Source organism: Gymnodraco acuticeps, unplaced genomic scaffold (genome assembly GCF_902827175.1).
Source record: "Gymnodraco acuticeps unplaced genomic scaffold, fGymAcu1.1, whole genome shotgun sequence".
Taxonomy (NCBI): Eukaryota; Metazoa; Chordata; class Actinopteri; order Perciformes; family Bathydraconidae; genus Gymnodraco; species Gymnodraco acuticeps.
The window spans coordinates 1033242-1056957 of NW_022991168.1; the positions used below are offsets into that span (position 1 = coordinate 1033242).

At 43.1% G+C, this 23716-nt stretch overlaps 2 protein-coding genes across 3 annotated transcripts in view; one reads left to right on the forward strand and one right to left on the reverse strand.

Moving 5' to 3' along the window:
- Window positions 1–23716, reverse strand: part of si:cabz01090165.1 (uncharacterized protein LOC100333421 homolog) — a 493854-nt gene that overhangs the window by 379006 nt on the left and 91132 nt on the right. The window lies entirely within an intron of this gene.
- Window positions 10301–13582, forward strand: LOC117560674 (zinc finger MYM-type protein 1-like). Its single transcript, XM_034237617.1, has 3 exons — window positions 10301–10353; window positions 10841–11147; window positions 11406–13582. The coding sequence occupies exons 2-3, from the start codon at window positions 10859–10861 to the stop codon at window positions 12692–12694; spliced, it is 1578 nt and encodes a 525-aa protein (XP_034093508.1). The 5' UTR covers window positions 10301–10353; window positions 10841–10858; the 3' UTR covers window positions 12695–13582.

Consider the following 23716-nt stretch of genomic DNA (forward strand, 5'->3'; position numbering starts at 1 on the left):
AATAGAACTTTGATTTAGCACTTTTTATTTGTGATGTGAAGCTATTTCTTAGCTGCCTAAAGCATAGCCATTCTACCTCTGAGCCTGATTTCCTAGCCTTAGCCCAAGCATTATTTCTCTCATGAAGGAGACTGGACAGTTCAGCGGAAAACCAGGGATTGTCTCGACCCTTCACTCTGAATTTACGCAGAGGTGCATGTTTATCTATAATTTTCATAAAACCAAGATAAAAATAAGACCATGCAGTTTCTACATCCGCACACAGATTGATCTTACCCCAATCAAAATCAAACAGATCGTGTAAAAAACCCTGCTCCACAAAGTGTTTTTTATCTCTCCTTGTGATAATGCGTGGTTTCACTTTTTGGATCTTAGTGTCCCTAATTGTGGCTACAACACAGTGGTCACTCACATCATTAGCAAATACTCCCACAGATGAGTATTTATGTGGCACATTTGTTAAAATGAGATCAATTAAGGAGGATTTATTTGGGGACTTAATGTTTGGGCGAGTAGGACTATCTACAATCTGAGTAATGTTCAAAGAGGTACACAGGTTTTTAAAGTCCTCTGACACAGAAGTTAACCAGTCCCAATTAAAATCACCAAGCAGCACTATTTCCTTGTAGGAAAGTTGAGATAACAGTTTTGCCAGTGAAGATAAGGAGTCCTTGACAGCTGAGGGGGGTCTGTAGCAACCCACCACCATGACCTGTTGACCCTTTGTGACTTCGACATTCACAGCTAAAAATTCCAGTTGTTTACTAACCGATTTGGAAACCATATTTGTTACACAAAACTTATTTTTCACATAAATGGCAACGCCACCACCTTTTTTAGGACGGTCAGTGCGATATACATTGTAACCATTTATGTAAATGTCAGAGGCCAGGATGGATTTATCAAGCCACGTTTCTGATAAGACAATGACATCAGCATCAGTTGAACTCGCCCAAATACGGACAAAATCTAATTTAGGTAACAGACTACGCACATTTAAATGAATTAAACCTAACCCCGATCTAGAAATAAAATCAGCAGGAGTAGCTATTTGACTAAAAGTACTAGGTGGACCCGGATTTGGCTGTACATTCCCCGATAGCAACAACAATAAAAATACCAAGCACCTTTTCCTCTTAATCAACACACAAACATTGTCAACTGTTTTAGAGTCACCAGAAAACTTTGCGAAAGTGAGATTAGAGTTCAAAAAACAATTCTGAAGGACCATCGTGGCAGGCAAGTGAGAAAGACAGACATTTGACGAGATGAATGTCCGCGACAGTGCAACCAGCAAATGTTTGTGCAACCCATCCGAACCTGTACAGGGGATGTCCACTGCCGGCGACAGAACAGACCCGAATCCAGCAGATTTTTCAGGATGACTACCGATCTTCTCATTGTCCAGCACAGTCAAAAAAAGGCACAGCAGAAACACGACATTTGCCATTTTCCCAGTTCAGCACAACAGCATCCACGAAGTTCCCGAAACAAAACCACGGACAGCAGCAAGGAATAGGCAACCAGCAGTGTGGCAACACTCCGGTTTCTCCGCGATATCCCCCGATCAGGCCTCCGCACCGGCAGAAGCAGAAAACAGCTGTGCAGGTCTCCCCAGCGGATGGCGGCCTTCAGCCGCGGGACTCCTCCGTTGCGAAATCTCCTCCACACAGCAGCGACAGGTGTGTATGTCTGGCGCGCGTGTTCAACATCCAATCCCAGAGCTTGAAGATTAATCACGGGGACTGTAGTCCTAAACGATAGCTGGGGATTGTAGTGTAGTGTTAACAGACTGGAAAGCGATAGGTCGCTTTTTCTGTCAATCAAGTAAACTCCTGAATTAAGTGGCAGGGAGGCCAAGGGAGGGTACAAACTCTATGAACAAAATTCTCCAGCAGATTGTGGCGACATTGCAGATATGTCCAGTCACAAAAGTTACTTATGTTCTAAATAACAGTGAGATTTAAAGTAATGGAGAAAATATGGGGACGTTCTTTTATAGTGTGTGAAATATGTGTTGCTTGAACCATGTAGGTATTTTTAATTTATAGAAGAAAATGGTTTCCTGAAAGAGTTATTTGGAGTAGCCATGTTGCAGTGGGTGAAAACAATGTTTAGGGATATGGCACAACCATTAGTAGACATTAATTGGGTTTAGATGACATTTAACATCTAAGACAGATAGTAAGATTAGGAAAATAGAGTGGAAAGGATTGGATATATTTGACCTCTGTGTGTTAGAATTAGCTATAGGTAATGCGTCCCGAGATCTCTCTCTCTCTCTCTCTCTGCCTGTCAGACCGCTACGACCCCATCTTCAGACAAATGACCTCACCACAGGAGACTCCTCCTCCTCCATCGAACAGACGGAGAACCCGAGCTGAACCAACAACGACCTGAGGCATCCAGAACCATCTCCACCTGAGGCATCCAGAACCAAACCAGCATGCTGACAAAGAGGCAAACTCTCATCGGTCCCTCAAACAGGACATGAAGTTCCAAACTGAGCCACGAGATTTGGCACAAGAGCAGAGTGTGGGACATGAGAGCAGAATACACCACTCCATGCAACAGCGTAGAGACTGAAAAGGAGGAGATGAAATGCAAAGCAGTTGGGCCACTGAAATGAGTTACAGCGGGAAGATCCAAGTGCGGATGGACTGAGGAGAAGACAGAACCAGAGGAGTTGGCATGGGTCAGCAGAACCTGAGGGGGTCGTGGCTTGACAACCAGAGGGGGAGAGAAGGAACACAGGAGTGAGTGAGTTTACACATAAACACACTTATTAGAAAATAATCCTAAAAACACACTGAGGGTAGAACATATTATTCAATATTTTAATCATAATAAACAAATTATTCTTATAGAGATTCTTATTCATGTGAGAATTTGGGGAAGATTTAATTTGTTACAATATAGATAGCAGGCAAATCTTTATTTGAATGGAAAATAGTACCAAGCCAAAGAAAGTATTCCAATCTAGAGTATTGGTTTCACCATTGTAGCATGGATATTACCATAGGTGAACTGTTAAGGTGGAAACAACATTTGTTTGTCGTCCAAGATGTAGAGTTTTAAAAAGACAATAGGCAAAGAGCGATTGAAGATTTTAATTTTGAAAAAACTAGTATAATTGGGAGTAATACATGCGGGGCCTTGGATCACTCATTTTAATGGTGCATATTTTCGACAATAAATATCGTTCAGGGAGAAGGGGTTGCTCAACCCACCCTGCAGATGTTTTAAATCTTACTTGCAGCTTCAGAGGGAGCGCACGGCACCAGAGTATGAGTTTTAAAAGACAAGTGCCACCACCTCCTAATGCTCATCCATTTAATCAGTGATGACCTGACATTTAGAGATGTTATTTAAAAGGAGAAACATATCTGCCATGAGTGAAAATTCCTGAATTGAACTACAAACCATTAATGAAATGACTTCTGTTTTTAAAGTCCTTGTTGAAGGAGGGAGTAATTATCACATGCTCGGGCACCCAAGGTTCCACACACTGTTAAAGGGGGTCAGCATCGTTATTTAAGTAGACCAGAATTGAAAATAAATTAGTGTAATGCGTTTTCACACCATTTCAGGGACTTTATCACTGCATTAGAACAGACCTAAACAAAGCTACTGAAGTAGGAACTTTTAAGTGATGAAATTCTACAACTGTTGTAACTGACCAAAATCTTCTCCCAGAAATGACCGTCTAAAATGCCGTACCCCAGAGTAGATGTTTGGTGGTACTCTGGAACTAAAACCTTGTACTCAGTCTTGTCACAGGATTGGGCTGGGACCTGTGCACTAGCACAGCCAGTGATGTTTTTAATCAACATGGCAAAACACCCCAAAGCCAGTAGGGCTAAGAGACCAGTCCCAGGGGGAGTTTAGGCTCAAGGGTACAAGGATAGCATAGGGGCGCCCAGGGGAGGCCTAGATGTTGCATTAATTCCATGTCCTAAAATACCGATTGATCACGACGGCCTCTTCTAGAGAACATATTACTTTCATACCTTAAATGGTATGAAAGGAGGGAGGGTACATTTCTCATGAGGAGACAGTTACAAATGCTAGTAGAACAAGACGACCCACCCCCGTATACAGATGTTGATGAAAATGATGAGTTAGTTTGAATGATGTTAAACGATATGGATGTTCAGAGATTAGGTTGTTCAATGAATGTCCAGCCGATGTGATTCTTTAAATGATGAAATCATGTGAAGAAGTGAGCAAAATAAAATGCTAAAATGGAGTGAATCCATTTCAATTTACTTATACTATTACAAGATAGTGTATTTCATTTTTATTATTTTTCACTGTTCTATATGGTAGATTTAATGTATTTTCGAATCATTACTATTCTAAAATGGGTAATTTCTTTTCACTTTGTAAAAACAAGTGCCTTAACACTGAGCGTGGTATGAGAACGGTTTCTGTGAAAGGAGGGAGGAAGAAATGTTCTGATACCAAGCCATTGCTGCTATTTTGAAGAACCATATTGAATGTTAACACTAGAAGTTATGCACAAGGGAAAACTTTTATGTTTGAACACAGTCAAAGTATTTTTGTATTTTTGTAAAGTTGAGGATATTCGCACCATTCCATTTTGATTGTATGTTTTTGATATGAATTATGTACTATGCAGAGTTCAGATTTCAGTATTACACACACCTTTTAGGTGTGTAAGGACGGACTGTTAGAAATTAAAATCAATGTTTTGATAGCATAATGTACCTTAAACATACCTTCAGTTTAAATGCTGTTTTATACTGAAAAACCAGAAGTTATTGTGCACAACCAGTTGTTAAGTATTTTATTCTGAAAATCCTTCATCTCCGGTTAGCAGTTAGCATGTGGCTAGTTTACCATTTATTATAGAGGTGAATTTAGTAGCGAAATGACATGGAGTGATGCACACCGAAACCTAATGATTTTAACACTGCAACTATAGACGTATTATTATTGCTGAATATTAAATGAAGGTACAGTTTATTTGAATAAAGTTATTGTTTACAGACGTGGGTAAGATGTGACAACATCCGGAATGACCAGAAACCAAACCAGCCGTGAAGTATTTTCTGTATTTTTTAGAATATTAACTACAACGTTTAGAATGTGTTAAAGGAAAAGTGATGAAAGACAATATGAGGAGAAGAGGCGTGTTTAAGTATATATTGAATGTACAATGCCTGAATCCTCTGTTTAACGTAACAACGGACATTAAGATGTGGAGGGCCGGCCCGCAGGGAGGAGCCAGGAGAAGATATATAACAGCAGCACCTGAGCGGTTCGGCCTCTCTTTTCCCTCTGCTAGCGAGAGCCAGAGACAGCTGCTTTTCTGTCGAACAAAATCCTGTTTGTGACTTTACCGCGCCTTTTTATTAATTAAAGTACCAAATTTGAACCTCCAGAGACTCCATTTAGTCTCCTTTTTAAGCTTCTCTTTCCTGGACGCGAGAATAACGATCACAGTTAACAGTTCCACAGATGGAGGACTGGAGAGCCATCGCTGCTGGGTTCCAGGAGCGCTGGAACTTTCCGAATTGCGTTGGTGCCATTGATGGGAAGCACATGGTGATCCAGGCTCCAGCAAATTCTGGGTCCCTGTACTTCAACTACAAGTCCACCCACTCATTGGTACTGCTGGCTGTCGTGGATGCCCAGTACCTCTTCAGGGTAGTGGATGTTGGAGGCTTTGGAAGGAGCAGCGACAGTGGGAGCCTGCGGAATTCCGCTTTTGGAGAGAGCCTCAGAGATGGCAGTCTGCAGCTACCACCTGACACCGTCATCCCAGGAGCAGAGCGGCTCGGCCTTCTTCCCCATGTGTTTGTAGGAGATGAAGCTTTTCCGCTGCTGGAAAACCTGCTGCGTCCATTCCCTGGACGCCAGATCACACGCGAGAGGAGGATGTACAACTACCGCCTCAGCCGTGCCAGGTTGGTGGTTGAATGTGCGTTTGGCATCCTCTCATCACAGTGGAGAATGTTCAGGCGTGTCATCACCACCAGCCCGGAGGTAGTAGAGTTGTGTGTGAAGGCCACCTGTGTGTTGCACAACTTCCTCCGCAGGAAGACGATAGGAAGGCCATCACGCACACCTATCGCAGAGTCCACGGATGAAGCTCCAGCTTCTTCAACCCTGTGTGATGCACCGAGGATGGGCTCCAACAACGCCACACGCAGATCCATCCAACTGAGGGAGACCTTCAGCTCCTATTTCAATGAGGAGGGTGCAGTGCCATGGCAGCAGAATGTGGTGTAGGGTCACCATTGTCTACAAACCAAAAGCTCTTTTAAGAGCTACCCATATTTTCTTTAAAAAGCAAATATTCCAAATGAGCCATTTTAAAATCAAACATTCCTAATAAACATGTTTCTTGAATTGATATTATTATATTATGATATGACTAACAACCTTTTTCCTTCAGTCCTGTTTTTAGTGATAAACCACCCATGATTACAAAAGGTTTTCACCTGAACAATTACAGAAGACGGCACATTATATATCGACATACATGAAGCTTCTGGTATGTTGCAACTGACAAACCACATGAACAAGTGAAGACACAGTATAGCCATAACATACTTTAAATAACTTTTATTTATGTAATGTTGTCAGTGAAGTGTGTGATGTGTAAACACATGTAATGTGGATCAGTATCAGTAATCAATTTTCCTCCTGGTCTGCCTCTAAAACCACCTTGTGAATGTCAAATCTGACTCTTAACCTCTTCTGTCTTGACATCATTCTCAAGAGACTCTTGAAGAATGACAGGTCCTCGTCCTCCTCCACCACCACTGGTGGGGGTGGTGGTGGCATGGCCAGAATAGGACCGACGGCAGACAGCAAACTTTGCTGAAAGGAGGACATCTCACTTCCCCTTTTCCTTTTCCCCCGGATCGCAACACTCGCCTCCTCCTGTCCTGTCTGCTCTGCTTGTTGGCTGTTAGCTGGCTGGCTGGCTAGATTGGCTGAATGACTGGCTGGACTGGCTGGCTGACTGGCTGAACTGGCTGGCTGACTGGCTGGACTGGCTGGCTGACTGCCACCTGGCTGGCTTTCCTGGCTCTCTTCCTCTGGCACCAGGGTGGATGGAGGAAGGGTTTGCCGGGGGACATTGCTGGACGTCTCACGGTCAATCATGAATGGGTTTAAAAAAGTCATGACTGCCGCGAGATGCCAGGGCTTATATCTCCCCGAAGACCCTGCACCGCTTCTTTTCCCCTCCTTTTCATTTTGTTTCTCCTTCCTGTACTTGTCCCTCAGTGTCTTCCATTTCTTTCTGCACACTTCGTCTAATAAAATGAAATGAAAGAATACAGTTAATTTCTTTAATTTACGAAAATGATTCCTCCATTAATGAAAACCTAATCCCTTTATCACTGTCAATTGCATAAAAAGGTTTTACATGTCAATGTCAATGCAGCTTTCTTAGTCCTATCCTAATTTGTAGTGCATTGTGGTATGTCTGCAAGACATATACATCGTAACGAAACCATGGTAGTAATAATAATTGACTATATTTTAAAAAATGTATGAGCAAGCTGCATTGTCCAATAACAAGTAATTGGTTGGTTTTACATGTCACACTTTATCAGAATCAAAATCAGAAACAGGTTTATTGCCAGGTAGGTTGCACATACTAGGAATTTGACTTGATGTCATGGTGCATATATAAAAAACAAGAAATCTAATATAAAACACAATGTTTTACACCGTAATAAAATACAGTTAAATTGCAATAAGATAACAATTAAATAAAGCAGTAATTTACATGTAAATAGAATGCTATGAATGCGTTTTTGCATATAAACTAGGGCTGTCAAGTTAACGCGTTAATAACGCGTTAACGCAAAAAAAAATTAACGCCACTAATTATTTTAATGCGATTAACGCATATGTATTCTTTTTCCTCGGCCGCCCCGTAGTTTCAGAGGCTCTGAGCGCATCGAGTTTAAAATACCATCTACAAGCTGATGCTGACAGCCCCGCTCCTGCCGCCCGCTTGTGGCAGACCACACTTCCACGCTCACCGGCAGGCACCGACTGGCTATTGGGAGGACCGGGAGGGTGTGTGTATGTGTGGCACGAGCGAGCGAGAGAGAGACCTTACGTGCATTGTTGTTGTTAGCATCTGGTGCTAGCTAGCTGCGCTAATGGATAGAAGGAGCTGTTTAAATGAAAACAGAGGAGCGACATTTCGCCACAACTGCGCCGAGCACTTGACTTTATGCAGGAAGCCAGACAGTGGGACATTGTACGAAAAGTCAGCACACTCAGCACGGATAGTGCGCAACATGATTGCAGCGTCCACGCAGCTCCCGTTCGAGCATATGCCTTGAGTTGCACATAGCGCCAATGACACACACACACACACACACACACACACACACACACACACACACACACACACACACACACACACACACACACACACACACACACACACACACACACACACACACACACACACACACACACACACACACACACACCACACACACACACACACACACACACACACACACACACACACACACACACACACACACACACACACACACACACACACACACACACACACACACACACACACACACACACACACACATATTGTATTATTGTATGAGAGAGGTTCCAGGTTGAATTGAGGTGAATATTTGTAATGTTCAGAGGTTGTTGTGTTTAATATTCATGAGAATATTTGTCATTGTTCAAATGATAATAAACATTAGCATAAAGCATATTTGTCCACTAATATGTTGATAACAGTATTAAAAACTTGAAAAATATTCCTCTAAGGTACATTTAGAACAGATCAAAAATGTGCGATTCATTTGCGATTAATCGCGATTAACTATGGACAATCATGCGATTAATCGCGATTAAATATTTTAATCGACTGACAGCCCTAATATAAACTAAGAAATGTGAAATCAGAATATGTGCATAAAGGAATATGACATTGTGTGCATTAATGTGATGCAGATATAGTCTATGATGTGGCAGAGGTAAAGTGTCAGTGGGAAGGGCTATGATGAACATTTATTTTTTTAACATTTTGAACATTTATGAGATTAATGTCTATGGTGCTATTTTATGCTACATTCCATGCTGGCTAATGATACTGTCTATGCTTGCTAGCAACGAAGTAAACTAGCAACGAAGTAAACTGGATATAAAATCCCCAAACAAGCGAAAACCTACCAGTTTCACCCACTGTCTCTGCCACCTCCCTCCATGCCTGGTTCCTCCGGTTTGTATCCCGGTAAGTAAATAGGGACTGGTCATAAAGAACCGGGTGATTTGCTACCGCAATAACTAACTTATCCTCCATTTTTGTTAGGAATATAGAAATGAACTGCGGTCTGGCTCTCCCAGCTTGCACGCGGTTTGATTGGCTGGCGCTTGAACTGTCAGATTTGCATAAACGGGATTTGATTGGCTGACGCTTCCAGCTCAGCTTCAAAAGTTGAACATTGCTCAACTTTTGAATCCTGAAAATCCTGGAAATCCTGGAAATCTTCGCTTCGCTCCCCCACAATGCAGTTCGGCGAAAAGCGAGGCAAAGTAACGTCATCCCCATTCAAAGTCAATGGGCAGAGAAGCCTTGGAAGCGGTGGAAGATTCGTCTAAAGCTGCTGTGTGGACGTACCGTAGTGTTTAGATAGTTCACTTTAGTCTAAGTTCAAACGGTTTGATCACAATTGATGTAAACACATATTTCCAAGGCACTCCTTTATAATTATTGGGATAAACACGTTTGAAATCATTCCAATGTATACTATAGGACAGTAACCAAAAATATTCTTTAAAACTGGAGATAAAAAAAAATGCATAAATAAATAAATGTTAAGGTAAAATAAGATATTAATGAACAACATAAATAAAATAAGTTAGCCTACATTAATTTTGTATTGGCTATGGTAGGTTATTGGTTATGTTCACATACTTATTTGATTACATCCACTTGTCTAAGATGACAACAGAGACTTTCGACCCAAACCCAGCTGTTGACTTGTGGGTGCAAGCAGCTAATCGCAGACTCAACCCGAGAGGGGGCGGATCTACGGGGGGGCTTTGCCCCCCCAGCTGCCCCCCTAACTTTTTGGTTCTTAAAACTGTTATTAGTAAATCGAAAGACCACTATGTCCACAACAACCTTCTCAAATCATTATAACAAGCAATTCATTTACCTATTTTAATAATGAGTAACCTAAACCCCTTAAAACATTTGGTACGGCCCTGCATCATGCGCGCACAGCGTAGCACAGCCAGCCCAATGTACACACAGACTCCGGGTGACACAGCTTCAGAGAGAGAGAGCAGCGACTGAGCTGTCCTCAGCATCTGGAGGTAAAGACCGTTACGTAGCCTACCCGTCGGACCATTTTGTCCTTGTATTGTAAGCTTGTATTATTGTAAGTAAAGACACAAAGAGTTTAATACACACTATTCAAAACGGCGTGTTTGTATTGTGTTTAACGGACGGTCTCCTTTTCAGGCCGTTTCGTTAGCCAACAACACATTACACATTGATTGTGCTAGCTAGCTAGGTGATCGATCATTTTAATTTAGTTAGCTAAGCAGTTTAAAAGATACGTAGGTTACCCTTACATGTCACAGCAATGAATTAACAAATTAAAACAAGTTACATCGCAAATATTTACCGCATAGACTGTAAATAGAGGTGTACCGTCAAACTAGTAAATAGTCTGAACACAAATGCTTTAATGATTTTTACTTTTCTGATTTAATTTAAGTTTTTTGAATTTCTTAAAGGCCAGACAGTGTAATGTATTACGAGGATTTTAACCAGTGCTTCACATCTTGACTTTTGCAGGCCTGGAGTTGTTGAAAAATGAAAAGAAAAGGGAATATCACTTATTTTTTTAACACAAAAAGTCAGAGAACTGAAAATGAGGACAAGAGAGAGGGAAATGAAAAAGGAGAGGAGAGTACAGTGGAGAGGCCAGGAGGGTCGGAACATGAGAAGGCCACAGAAGGAGATGAAGATATGGATCGAGAGGAAGTGGATGTGAGAAATGAAGAAGAGGGTTCAGACTCAGAAAGAGGGACAGAGGCAGGAAGTGAGAAGGAGGCTGAGGCAGATGGCAGGAAGGCAGTTACCACTCTAGCTGGACCACATGGTATGTTTTTATTCCCCATCCATTACAGTAGCATAGCAAGGCATGTCCCTGACATACAACATAATGTACAATAACATGTTCATTCCTACTTTCTGTTGTATGTGTTATATAGGATTACTTGCGTAAAGATTTACAAATGCATCTTATTATATTAGTGATTATGATCAAACCAAATATATAAAACAAATGCTATGATAGAGAACAACTTTACGCCTGCATTAGATAATTATATTGACCAATTCTATATCTTTCTTTTAGATATATCAAAATGCAAAGGTGATGCAGCTGTGCAGCCCAATCTTAAGACATTTCCCAAAACACTACATGGAGCAGCAAAGCGAAGCTTTCACAAGGAGTGGTACAGTTCTTGGCCATGGCTTGAGTATTCCCTCTCTCAAGATGCAGCATACTGTTTTGCATGCAGACATTTTGTTTCTGCAAAAGCAAGTGTTTTCACAGCAGAACATGGCTATTCAAACTGGAAGAAGGCCACTTCCAAAGATAGTGGGTTCAGTGTACATGCCAGATCAGACACACATGTAAATGCCATGATTGCATGGACAGAATACAAAAGCATGGCCGGGAGAAATACAACTATTCTTGGAATGATGGGAGATGAAAATCAAAAACAAGTAACCGAAAATCAAAAATACATAAAAACTTTGGCCGATATTTTACTTTTGACAGCTACTCAAAACATTTCCCAACGTGGCCATGATGAGTCTGAAACTTCCAAAAACAAGGGAAATTTCCTTGAGATTTTAGATGTTGTAAGTAAACACGATCCCTTAGTTAAAAGACGATTGTCACAGGGTCCCAGGAATGCAAAGTACACCAGCAAAGGCACTCAAAACGAAATGTTAGAATGCTTAGCTGAAATTGTAAGAGAGGATATTATAAAAGAGGTTAAAGAAAGTGAACACTTTTTTATTTTAGCAGATGAGACTAAAGATATGAAAAAAATTGAGCAGCTGTCTCTGGTCGTACGCTATTATTATAATGGTGTGGTTCAGGAGAGCTTCCTTGAGTACCAACAAGCAGAGCACTTGGATGCAGCCAGTTTGACAAAGAAAATAATTTCCTGTCTTGAGAAGTATGGGCTGGAATACAAAAAGAACCTGGTGGGCCAAGGCTATGATGGGGCTGCAGTCATGAGTGGCAGGTGCTCTGGTGTGCAAACAAGGGTTAAGGAAGCGGCCAAATATGCATTTTATGTTCACTGCAACGCACATTGTTTGAATCTTGTCATTGTTGACTGTGTGAAGAGTGTCCCAGAAGCTGCATGTTTTTTCATGTTGCTGGAAAGACTGTATACATTCATGTCAGGCTCATATGTTCACAATAATTGGATGGATGTCCAGAAAGAAATGTTCACTGGGGCCCCACGGGAACTACCAAGACTTAGTGACACTAGATGGGCCTGTCGCTATGCTGCATGTAGAAACCTCATGGACAGGCTGACTGCAGTCATAAGAGTGCTGGATGACATTTCAGATGAGGCCAATCCACAGAGAGCTGTAGACTGTAGGGCTACGTTCTCAAATTGACCTTAATTTCATAGGTCTCCTAGCTGTCTTCAGAAAAGTGCTAGGTGAAGCAAAGTTTTTATCTGAGATGCTCCAGTCACCTAATGTTGACCTTACCAAAGCAGCTGACCTTACTGAAACCCTCAGACAGACCTTTGAAGAATATCGCAAAGAAGAGAGCTTTAATGAGCTGTGGAATACAGTCATTAAAACATGCAATGACTGCAACATTTCTATCATTGCCAAATCAAAAAGAACCAGACACACATCTAGCAGACTACATGATAGTCTTGTAACATCTACAGTGGGACAGAGAACACATATTGACAGCAATTATTCCTTCAGAATAGGTATATTCACTCCCGTCGTTGACTCAATGATCAGAGAGATGGACAGGCGCTTTTCAAAGTTTAGCAGCAACATAATGAGGGGTATACAAGCTTTAAACCCATCAAGCAATGGTTTCTTAAAGGAAGAATTTGTTTTGTTGGTGGCTGAGGCATATGGCTCTGACTGGCAAGACTTGAAAACTGAGATACACCAGGCTTCTGGAAAGAAACAGAACAAATGGCAAAGTAAACCCGTCCATTCTGACTGAGTTTGTGAAGTTCTTGGAACCTTTTCGAGAGGTTTTCTTCGAACTTTTTCGCTTATGTAAGATTGCTATTGTTTTGCCAGTGAGTACTGCAGGGTGTGAGCGAAGCTTTTCAACTTTGAAGCTTGTAAAAAATCACCTGCGCACAACCATGGCAGAGGACCGACTGAGGAATCTAGCGATTCTCAGCATTGAGAAAGAGCGTGCAAAAGCAATAGACATGGATATTTTTGTCAAACGTTTTGCTGCACAGCACAACAATCGGCGCCTCAAGCTATCTTAAAATAGATAGGTGATGTCTTTACATCCAAGGACTTAAGTTGTACAAAAGTAATTTCACTGTTGTGTGTACTGTGTCAAATTTGATATAGTCTACTTGTATTTTGCCTGCCGTTGTATATTTTTTATTGAGAAATTATTGTAATTCTTGTATTATTTTAATTTTGCTGAAACTTTTATGTTTCAAAATATGCACAGTCTTGTTTTGTTTGATTACTAGGCATGTTAATCTTTGGGATACTATAACAATAAATAGTTTATATGTATGTCTGTGTTTTAGTGTTTTGTGTAGTGGATTCATCCATCCTCCCATGCCCCCCTGCCAAAACCTCTTGCCTCCCCTTTGCCACCCCATGTAAAATTGTCTAGATCCGCCACTGAACCAGAGAGAAAGTAGTAGGCCTACATCATCAGCTACCATGTCTGACAGAGAGGAAGACAGTGAGGAGAACAGTCAGGAGGGTAGTGATGACAGCTTGTAGGATTACTGGTCGTACTAATGTTGTCTTGTGTTCACCACTGCATGTGTGTTCTGTGTTCATCTCTGCATGTGTGTTTAGTGCCGTGTGTCTGGCAAATAAAGTCAAGACCCCCTCAAAAGTTACGGTTTATTTAATTTTAAAGGAATGCTCCACTCATTAGATAATTAATCAAAACTTCAGTATTTAGTGAAACATTATGTTGAAACCATACCCTGAAGAAATCAGCGATATTCCCCGGTAAATAATGATTTTATAGCTCTTTTTTATCAAAACCTGTATATTCCGTCAGGCCGCTGCCATTTTGGCCATTTTCAGTACGATACGATACGATACGATATACTCTATTGTCCCCGTAAGGAAATTCGTTCTGGGCTCCGTCCAGCAGTTCCGCATACATGTACATAATATACAAACATAGTGGACATTTAAGAGACATACACATATCATCAATCATACACCGTTTGAACAAACACAATACACGCAGACGCACATACTGACAATGGCGACCTATTGCACAACCCTCATGGCCAACATTTAAAAAAAAGTACATTTCATTACATTTGACTTCGACTACATTTCACTTCCTGTCAATGTTAAGAAGTTTAACGGACATTGGTAGGAATGAGTGCTTATAGCGGTTCAGCCTGCTCTTGGGAACCCTGAATCTTCTACCAGAAGGTAGGAGCTGGAATTCTGGGTGGAGTACGTGGGTGGGATCAGACACCATTTTGTTTGCCTGTCTGATAACGGACTGCTCGTATATGTTTTGGAGAGATGGGTGTTTTTTAACCCCCATAATTTTCATAGCCGTCTGTACCAGGCGAGCGATCTGTGACTTTGACTGCACTGTCAAGTTACCGTACCAGGCAGTGATACCATACCTAATGATGCTCTCCAACACTGCATGATAAAACAGTGTCGAAAGCCCGGAGTCGACGCAGAAAGTACAATCGCTGTTGAAGTCTAGAGCACAGACCTTGAACATGCGCCTTCCAGCTGAGTGTATTATCTAGATGGACACCAAGGTACTTATAGGAGCTGACCTGAGTTATGGGTTCATTGTGGATAACCACCGGGCTAAGGTCACCCACTGCCTTTGGGTCCCATACCATCTCCTCAGTCTTCTTCACATTCAGCACTAGATGGCTAGAATCACACCACTGCACAAATCTCTCTATTTCAGAGTGATAAGCCGATGAACTGCTGCCCTTGTGCATTAAGCCAAGGATAGCTGTATCATCAGAGAATTTGATGATATAATTCTCCGGGTGGGCTCTTGTACAGTCGTTTGTGTACAGTGTGAAGAGGACCGGGGAGCTCACACAACCCTGGGGGGCTCCTGTACTGATGGTCCGGGGCTCTGAGAGGGCATTGTTGACCCTGACTTGCTGAGTGCGATTGGTTAAAAACGAAAAATACCATTTCAAGATGAAAGGATTTATATTGATCTTAATCAGTTTTTGAAGCAAGATGTGAGGCTGCAGTGTGTTAAAAGCCGAGCTGAAATCCACAAACAGTAGGCGTACATATGCCTTAGGGTCTTCCAGGTGTTTAGTGACCAGGTGTGTGATGCTATTTAGAGCATCGTCTGTGCCACGCCCTTGCTTGTAGGCAAACTGAAAAGGGTCTAAATGTACATCAACCTCCATTTTTAGCAGCGGCACCATGATCCTCTCAAAACATTTCATGACAATGGATGTCAATGCAACAGGCCTAAAATCATTGTTTACCTTTGGACAAGGTTTTTTGGGGACAGGTTTTATTATTGATTTTTTCCAGAGGGTGGGGATGGTGTGAAGATCAACAGATTTTTGAAATATGGGACACCATGCTGGTGTCAGTTCTTCTGCAAATGTCTTGAGGAGGAATGCAGAGATGCCATCTGGCCCTGTGGCCTTCTTAGTACAGGTGTGTTTGAAAAGTGATTGGACCTTTAAAGGGTCAATCACCACCCTTTCATCCTGGTCACTAGCAGGGATTGTCTCTACGATGTCTGTACATTCAGAGGAGAAGTCCTGGGTTTCAAATCTCATGTAAAAGTCATTCAGTTCATTTGCTTTTTGCAGGTCATCAGAGGTGCAGAGAGTTTTTTTAGCTGGGGTCATATTTGTGATTGCCTTCATAGTGTCCCAAAGTTCCTTGGAGTTCATTGTAGAAAAGTTTTGTTCTATAATGTCCTTATGTCTCCTTCTAGCTTCTCTGAGCATGTGGTTGAGCTCCTTTTGCACACATTTCAGTTGCGTTTTATCCCGGTTTTTAAAAGCTATATTTTTACGATGTATACAGTCCTTAACCTCTTTAGTTATGTATGGTTTGTTGTTGGGGTACACAGTTATTTCTTTCTGAGGTATCACATTGTCAACACAGAATTGTATATAGTCAGTTACCGTCTCAGTAGCATTATCCACGTCCATCTCATGAAAGATACTCCACTCAGTAGAGAGAAAACATCCTTTAAGAGACTCTATGCTGTCACTAGTCCAAACCTTTACAGTCTTGGTCTGTGGTTTACTTCGCTTGAGAACCGTTTTGTAGGTAGGTATTAGATGAACAGTGTTATGGTCCGAGTTCGAAAGCGGGGGTTTGGCTCTACTCACATAGGCGTTGTTCACATTTCCGTAACATTTGTCTAGAATTTTATCTTCCCGGGTCTCACATGTAACGTATTGCTGAAAACCGGGTAGTGACAGTTCAAGTTTGCAGTGATTAAAGTCCCCTAGAATGAAAACCGGAGCGTCAGGAGTGTGTAGTAGCTGCTGGTGAACACAGTAGTCACGTGATGGTCGTGACGTCATCCATGCGTTCACTTTGTAAACACACGAAAACATGGCGGAGTATTTGAGTTCAGACTCGTCAGCCGAGGAAGAAGTTTTGAGCAATATGAAGAGATTGGATGGGGGAATTCAGCCATACAGGTTCAAGCCAAGTAGTCAGAACCGTCAGGAATCCAGGGACAGTGACGATGAGGATGAACAGCACGGTGATCTTGCTGGAGATGATCCCTTTACTCGTGCAATTGATTTCGGGAGGCGAGTAGGAAGACCTGTACATGAATGGTGTACCTAGAACCACGATTTTATGGGGCCGGAAAAACTGGGGAAAATACCCACTAGCCGGTACTACGCTATATGGAAAGGCCACCAAAAACTGGCCTGGCCTGGACGCTAAAGGACGTTTAAACGGGGCTACCCGCTGCAATGGAAATGCGCTATAACATACCTTATTCTTACTCCGAGCACTACTTCTGGTCCTCCGTCGCTTCACACTTGCAGAGGGCGATTTCTCAACTGGCCGAACCGGTGTCCTGGTCGGTGATGACACCAGAAAGACCGATGGTACTGCATCTCCATTAAGTAATGGTTGTTCAATAAATCCCATGTTATGTTTCATCATACTCTCAGAGTAGTCGTCCGGAAACTTGAAATGTTCGCTGCATACATGCGCCTGTGGATCTTTCGGTTCGGGCCGGCCACATTTCGCTAGCCACTGCCTCCGAACGTACTTCCTACGCTTACCTTTTGGCAATAGATGGAACCGAGCATTCCGTGGATTGTTCCTATTAGAATTGTGGCAATGTTTCGCGATACAATGAGGCATATTTGAAGAGAGTAACTACAGTAAATAACATGAACATCAACGTGTCCTCGAAACCAAACGCATGGTTTACGTCACGTCCGGTAAAATGGCGCCGCCCACAGTGTTGATGTTATTTCGGTAATTAATCAGTTTAAAATCACTGATAATGTCATCGGATTAAAAAAAAAAAAAAAAAGACTGGCAGAGACTGGTCTGTTTTATCGGATGATAATTATTTAAAAATGAGTGTCATGAGCATACCATTCCTTTAAGGATGAGCACCAAGCAACATCTCCAGGTGCTCCTTTGAGAACCAGGGCAAAAAAGTTATGTGCACCCCTGGTTATAAACCTTTTTCTTACTCAATATCAAGCCACACTTATTGTTTTTACTTCGGCTGTGAGTGTTTGAGTGTGCTCAGGATGAGTTTCGCTGTGTCTCTCTGTATCGCCAACCCGGAAGCCTGTCCGCTCCTCGCAGCACCTCACAGTAGTGGCGAGCAGCAACGAGCCTCTCAACGTCCCGACCAATCAGAGCACACTGGGCTCACAGGGAGGGGGGGGGGCAGGAGCTCCAACAAGCCGTTTAGGACAGAGAGTGAATACCGGTGAATACACATACTATACAGAGATGCTGTATGAGAAACCAATGTGAGTTTGGAAAATTGCACGGTATAAATCTATTTTAGTATACCTCAACAATGGAATTATGATCAGTAGAAATGGCCATGACATGGGACCTTTAAGGCCCCGTCCCCACAGAGACAATTTCAGTTGTATCCTCTTAAGTTCTTTACAGGGTTGGGTTGTAACGGAATACATGTAACGGCTTTACGTAATCAGAATACAAAAATCAAGTAACTGTATTCAGCTCGCGTTACATTTGAAAAACGAGTAATCTGATTACAGTTACTTTCGTAAACCTGAAGTGAATACATTTTGGATTACTTATTGGTGGAAAGATTTCCTCACAACATTTAATATTCATTACTAAAGGTACAGCCGAATCATCACAGCCCACAAAACCTATTACCGCCGCAGATGGACCAAAAAAGCGTTTGAAAAAAAATCGCGGGTCCGCTCAGTGAAACAATAACAGCGAAACATGGAGGAACACAAGTCTGCGTTTAAATCGCGTGTGTGTGGTTAAAACACATCAGCCTGCGGTCGCTCTTTCTTTAGCCTTACTAATGATTATTTCTGAAGGTAAACACAGTGAAGGCGGTGCGTGAAAGGCACTGCATGCTCGTCTTCTCAGAGGCTGAGTTAACCCTCCCGCTGCCTCCTGGTGCTGCAGAGATTTCATGAAGTGAAGGAGGTGTTCCTTCTATAAAACAGCTGCGGGCAGCAGATACTGTGAGAGTCACGGACATGAATTCATAGATCAAGGCAGACTGGTGCACACACTCTCCTGTTTTGCCAATCCGGTGCTTAAACAAATATAGCTCTACACCCCTGGCCGTAATGTCCTTAAAATGAAGTCCGAGTTTTACATTTTAATTCATGTCCTGCCAACACTGGCAGGACAGAAGGCGACACGCTCGTTCTAAGCCGTGTCCCTCACTCCTCACATCCCAAGCTGCATCCCCAAAAAGTTAATTATGTTGTTACATCGTTTCAGATGTTGTGTTTCAGTTGTGCTCTTGATAAGCCATTAAAACAGTAAAAACACATTCCTTTTGCTTTTTGTGTCTCCTGTACACCACAACATACCCATCTGTGATGGAAAAAGAAAGTAATCTGATTACGTTACTTTTTTAAGACACGTAACTGTAACTGTATTCGGATTACTTTCAGAGCCATGTAATCAGTAATCAGTAACTGATTACATTTACAAAGTAACCCTCCCAACCCTGGTTCTTTATCGCATAGACCAGTGGTCCCCAACCACCGGTCCGCGGGTCATTTGGTACAGGGCCGCAGAGAAAGATTGAATAAAAAAATATTTCATAGAAATATTTTGTATCCAAATATTATACAAACATATTTTATTGATTTATTTATCAGTCTGAAAGACATTTAATTGTTCGCGTGTTGTGAGTTATTACAGTGATACCTTTTTCTGAACCAGCCCAACTAATGGAAAAAAGCCCATCTGGCAAAACTGAGCGCGAGAGCAGTCTGGACTCTGGAACGTCATAACGCTGTGATTTTCGTTTGGATTACTGGTCTTGGGGAAGCTTGTGTGTTTGTGTATTTTTGCGTTTGTGTGTATTGTGTTTGTTTCCCGGGGAAAACACTCACAAGAAAACTGGCTGTTGTTATGCCTGCTGTGACGTTAAGTTACTCCGTTCTCCGCTTGTAAATAGGCCTTTACAAGCTTCAAAGTTGTATTTATCATCTGAATTTGGCAAAACGAGTTTAACATTCTGAAAGCCAAGACTTTGTTTATTTGAAAACAAACTGTCACGGACCCTGCCGTGTTATCTATGATTACTATACGCCTTTACGTCATAATTTCAGCGGGAGGGAGGGGGAGCGGCGCTGTGGAAGAGCAGAGTGAGAGGTGCCTGTCATCTTCCCTTTACAAGCTTCAAAAATTTATTTTTGGTGTGATTTTTGAAATAAATCAAACAAAACACCCGAACCCTGACGAACAATTTTTTTACGCAAATCCACGTTTATTTTGAAATTAGCCGTTGCGACTTCCAACTGATTTCGATAGAGTGGTTAATAAAAAAGCCCTGCTAAAAACAAGCTGAAAAAAATGTGTGCAACACAAACTTCTTTAAAGAGCTTACGGAGTAGACTGGCCATAAGGAACACACTTCGAGTGTCATTGTCTCCCATTACCCCTAGATTGGACCGGCTTGTTGCAGAGACACAAGCCCAGGGCTCCCACTGATTCAGCGTAATGGTGAGTTGTATTTGTATGCACTTTATATTTGTTTTTATGCCGGTGTTCAACTGGTTATTGTGTTAACCGGTTAGATCTGCTTACGCATTTACTTTGATTACCTCCTTCTTTTGCAGATGTGCAAGAGACTTTGAGACAGCAAACTGTGTTGAGTCAGTGTTTGAACGTGCAGATTGTCTGTAAACTGCAGCATATAAATGAAGCCTGCAATAAATAAATAAAAATCGATTGAACTATAGCCGAGGCAATTAAGGTCTGAACCCATGCTTTGAAAAACGTTACTTTACTTGCATGATATCTATTCGTCTGTGCCGCGGTGCCGTAGACACGTTTGCGGCTCCGTGTGTTATACGATCTTTTCCTGAAACCATTAAGCCATAGCTCCGCCTCTCCCCACCTCTCCTGCTCACCCCCACGTCATTGCTGATGCGTTTCGCCCAACAACAATGGCGGATCACAGGGTTGCGTTCGTGCTCCAGACGCTACTGACCATGATACAGATTTTAGTGCAAAATCTACAGCTCCTCTATCACAACCATCAGCAACAAGTGGACATGGAGGTTCGAGGGGAAGTATGCCTACACAAAAGCCACCAGAAGGGACACTCCAGAAGGTGAGTGCGTCGTGTGTGGAGAGGATAAACATAATAACAAGTTATTCTTCTGCAAAAAGTTCAAGGGGTTTGGCTTGGCTGAGAGAAAGACTGCTGTGAAGAAGGTAGGAGCATGGCGCGTTTGTCTTGGATGTCACAATGGGGTAGAAGTGTGCACAGACAGGTTCCTCTGCAACAGGGAAGACTGCCAAGAGGGGACCTCCTCGGACCACCACTACCTCCTCTGTCCAAAATCGGAACAGCTACCAAAGGGGAAACTTGGAAAAGGCAGCGAGAGGGTAAGGGAGCTAACAGAAGAACAAAAGCTAGCCTTGTCCAAATGTTCCCCAGAGGCGGCGGCGGATATCAAGAAAGCTTTCAGTAACAGCAACAAGACTTCAGTGACAAGGAGCACTAGGAAGGATGAAGGTGGACTTCTGGAAGATAATAGACTGACCGAGCAACCTGTCATCATGATGCTGTTGGAAGTCCCTGCCAATGCGGGGCAGAAGATCGGAGCTCTGATTGACCTCGCATCAGACACCAACTACATCACTCATGTAGCGGCTGACAGGCTCGGTATGATCGTGCATGGAGTTGGAGGAATGACCGTGACAGTCAAGACGAAGAGGTACCTCCTGCGAGTAAGAGTCAAGACCCCCAAAGGTACTGTGAAGGCTCACGAGCTGGCTTGTTATGGCCTGGAGGAGATCGCTAAAGTGCATCGGAGCGTCAGACTTGAACAGCTAAAGAGGTTCTTTCCGGAGGTTGCAACGGAGGAACTGAAGAGACCAGACCATGTTGAGCTTCTCATCAGTCACAGAGAGGGGAGACTCACTCCACAAAGACTGAGGACAGTTGGAGACCTCGTCTTAGGGATGTGCTCTGCCCACTGGGTAAAACCGTAGGCAGAGCACATCCCAGTCTGTTCGAGGATGTAAAAGTGGCTATGCACCAGTCCGAGACGCACTTTGCTCGCTCGATGAGGACAGCTGCAGTGGGGTACAGAGAAGTAGTCGAGAGTCCTGAGATCCTGAGGGAAGAAGAGACCAATAGTCTGACTGAGGAAGTAAAGGCGGAGACCAGGAATACAACTGCAACAAGGAGAGATGTTCTCGAGTGGTGGAAGTGGGACAGCATCGGTGCAGCCTGTGAACCCAGGTGTGGTGGATGTCGCTGTGGGACATGCTAGTCAGGAGGAAAATAAATGACCCTGGCAGAAGAAAGGGAAGTGATTAAAGAGGGTCTGTCCTACATTGCCAAAGATGAACACTGCCTGAATCCGCACTGGGACGTATCTTACCCATGGACCGAGGACCCAGTCTCACTTCCAAACAACAGAAGAGGAGTCGAGGCCACCTTCCTGAAAACAGAGAAGGAGCTCAGGAAGGAAACTGAGTGGCAGTCCGCCGACAAAGGTCAGATTCACGAGATGGTGGAGAGAGGCGCGGCAGTAAAACTCACCACGGAGATGATAGACGGCTGGAGAGGACCAGTGTGTTACGTGAGTCACATGATCGCGCCAAACCCCCACTCAGTGACGACACCAGTGAGACTGGTCTGGAACAGCAGTCAACAGTTCAGGAGGGTCAGCATGAACAACCTTCTGCTTAAGGGGCCAGATGTGTTGTAGGATGTTTGAGGAGTATGTGAGGCTGAGTAAGGTCAAATTCCACAGTCTCACGCCATCCGGGTGGAAAGGCAAACCGTGGGGGATCACGTTTTCAGATGGGAGCGATGACGCATACGGTGCCGTGATGTACCTGAGATGGGAGTCAAAACAAGGGGTCGAGGTCAGGTTGGTGGAGTCAAAGGCCAAGCTAACACCTCTTGACCAAAAGGGAGACGTAGTCAAAGCTGATATGTGCGCTGCGGTCTTTGCAGCTCGGTTAAAAGGGTATTTGCAGAAGCACGGACGGTTGGAGGTGGAGCGCTGGTTCCACTTTGTTGACAGTCAAGCGGTCCTGGGAGCCATCCAGCGAAAGAGCTACGGGTATCAGTCTTTCTTCGCAAACAGGGTTGGCAAGATCCAGAAGGCCGGACCAGTAACTGACTGGTAGTGGATCCCAGGGCCACTTAACATTGCCGACATCTTAACAAGAGAAGCAACCCCTCAAGACCTGGGAGAGGGCTCAGAGTGGCAGAGGGGACCAGAGTTCCTAGTGAGGCCGCTAGAAGAATGGCCCATGAAGTTGGCCATGGAGGTGGCAACTGGTGCCAGAGAGAGTGTGGGCAAGCTTCAAATAAAGGCATTCTCTGCAATACAATACAAGCTGAAGGTCTGGGGCGTGGTATTCTGCTGGTCCAATCGACTTATTGAGTCGATTGGACAGGACATTCTATCTAGCGTAGTGCATGTCTTTATCGGTCCATGCACTACGCATTTGAATGGTATTGTGTTAAACAAAAGTGCAACCAATCAGATATTTTTCTGGGTCTCTGGATAGAATATCCTTCAGCCAGGGTATTCTATATCCTTGATAGAATGCCCTGGCCCTTACACTGAATGAGAGCGTATGTTTGGATTGACAGTTTGATCAACCATCATCATATCATATATTGATTTGTAGCCAATGGGCGTATTCTTTCAGAGTTTCCCTCTGTTCCAGCGTACTCTAGAACAGTGGTCCCCAACCACTGGTCCAGTCCGCGGGTCATTTTGA

Bases quoted from the DNA above. Each gene is read 5' to 3' on its own strand.
- LOC117560674 (XM_034237617.1), top strand. From the start codon at position 10,859: ATGAAAAGAAAAGGGAATATCACTTATTTTTTTAACACAAAAAGTCAG. The intron at 11,148-11,405 runs GTATGTTTTTAT...TCTTTCTTTTAG, and splicing joins CACTCTAGCTGGACCACATG to ATATATCAAAATGCAAAGGT.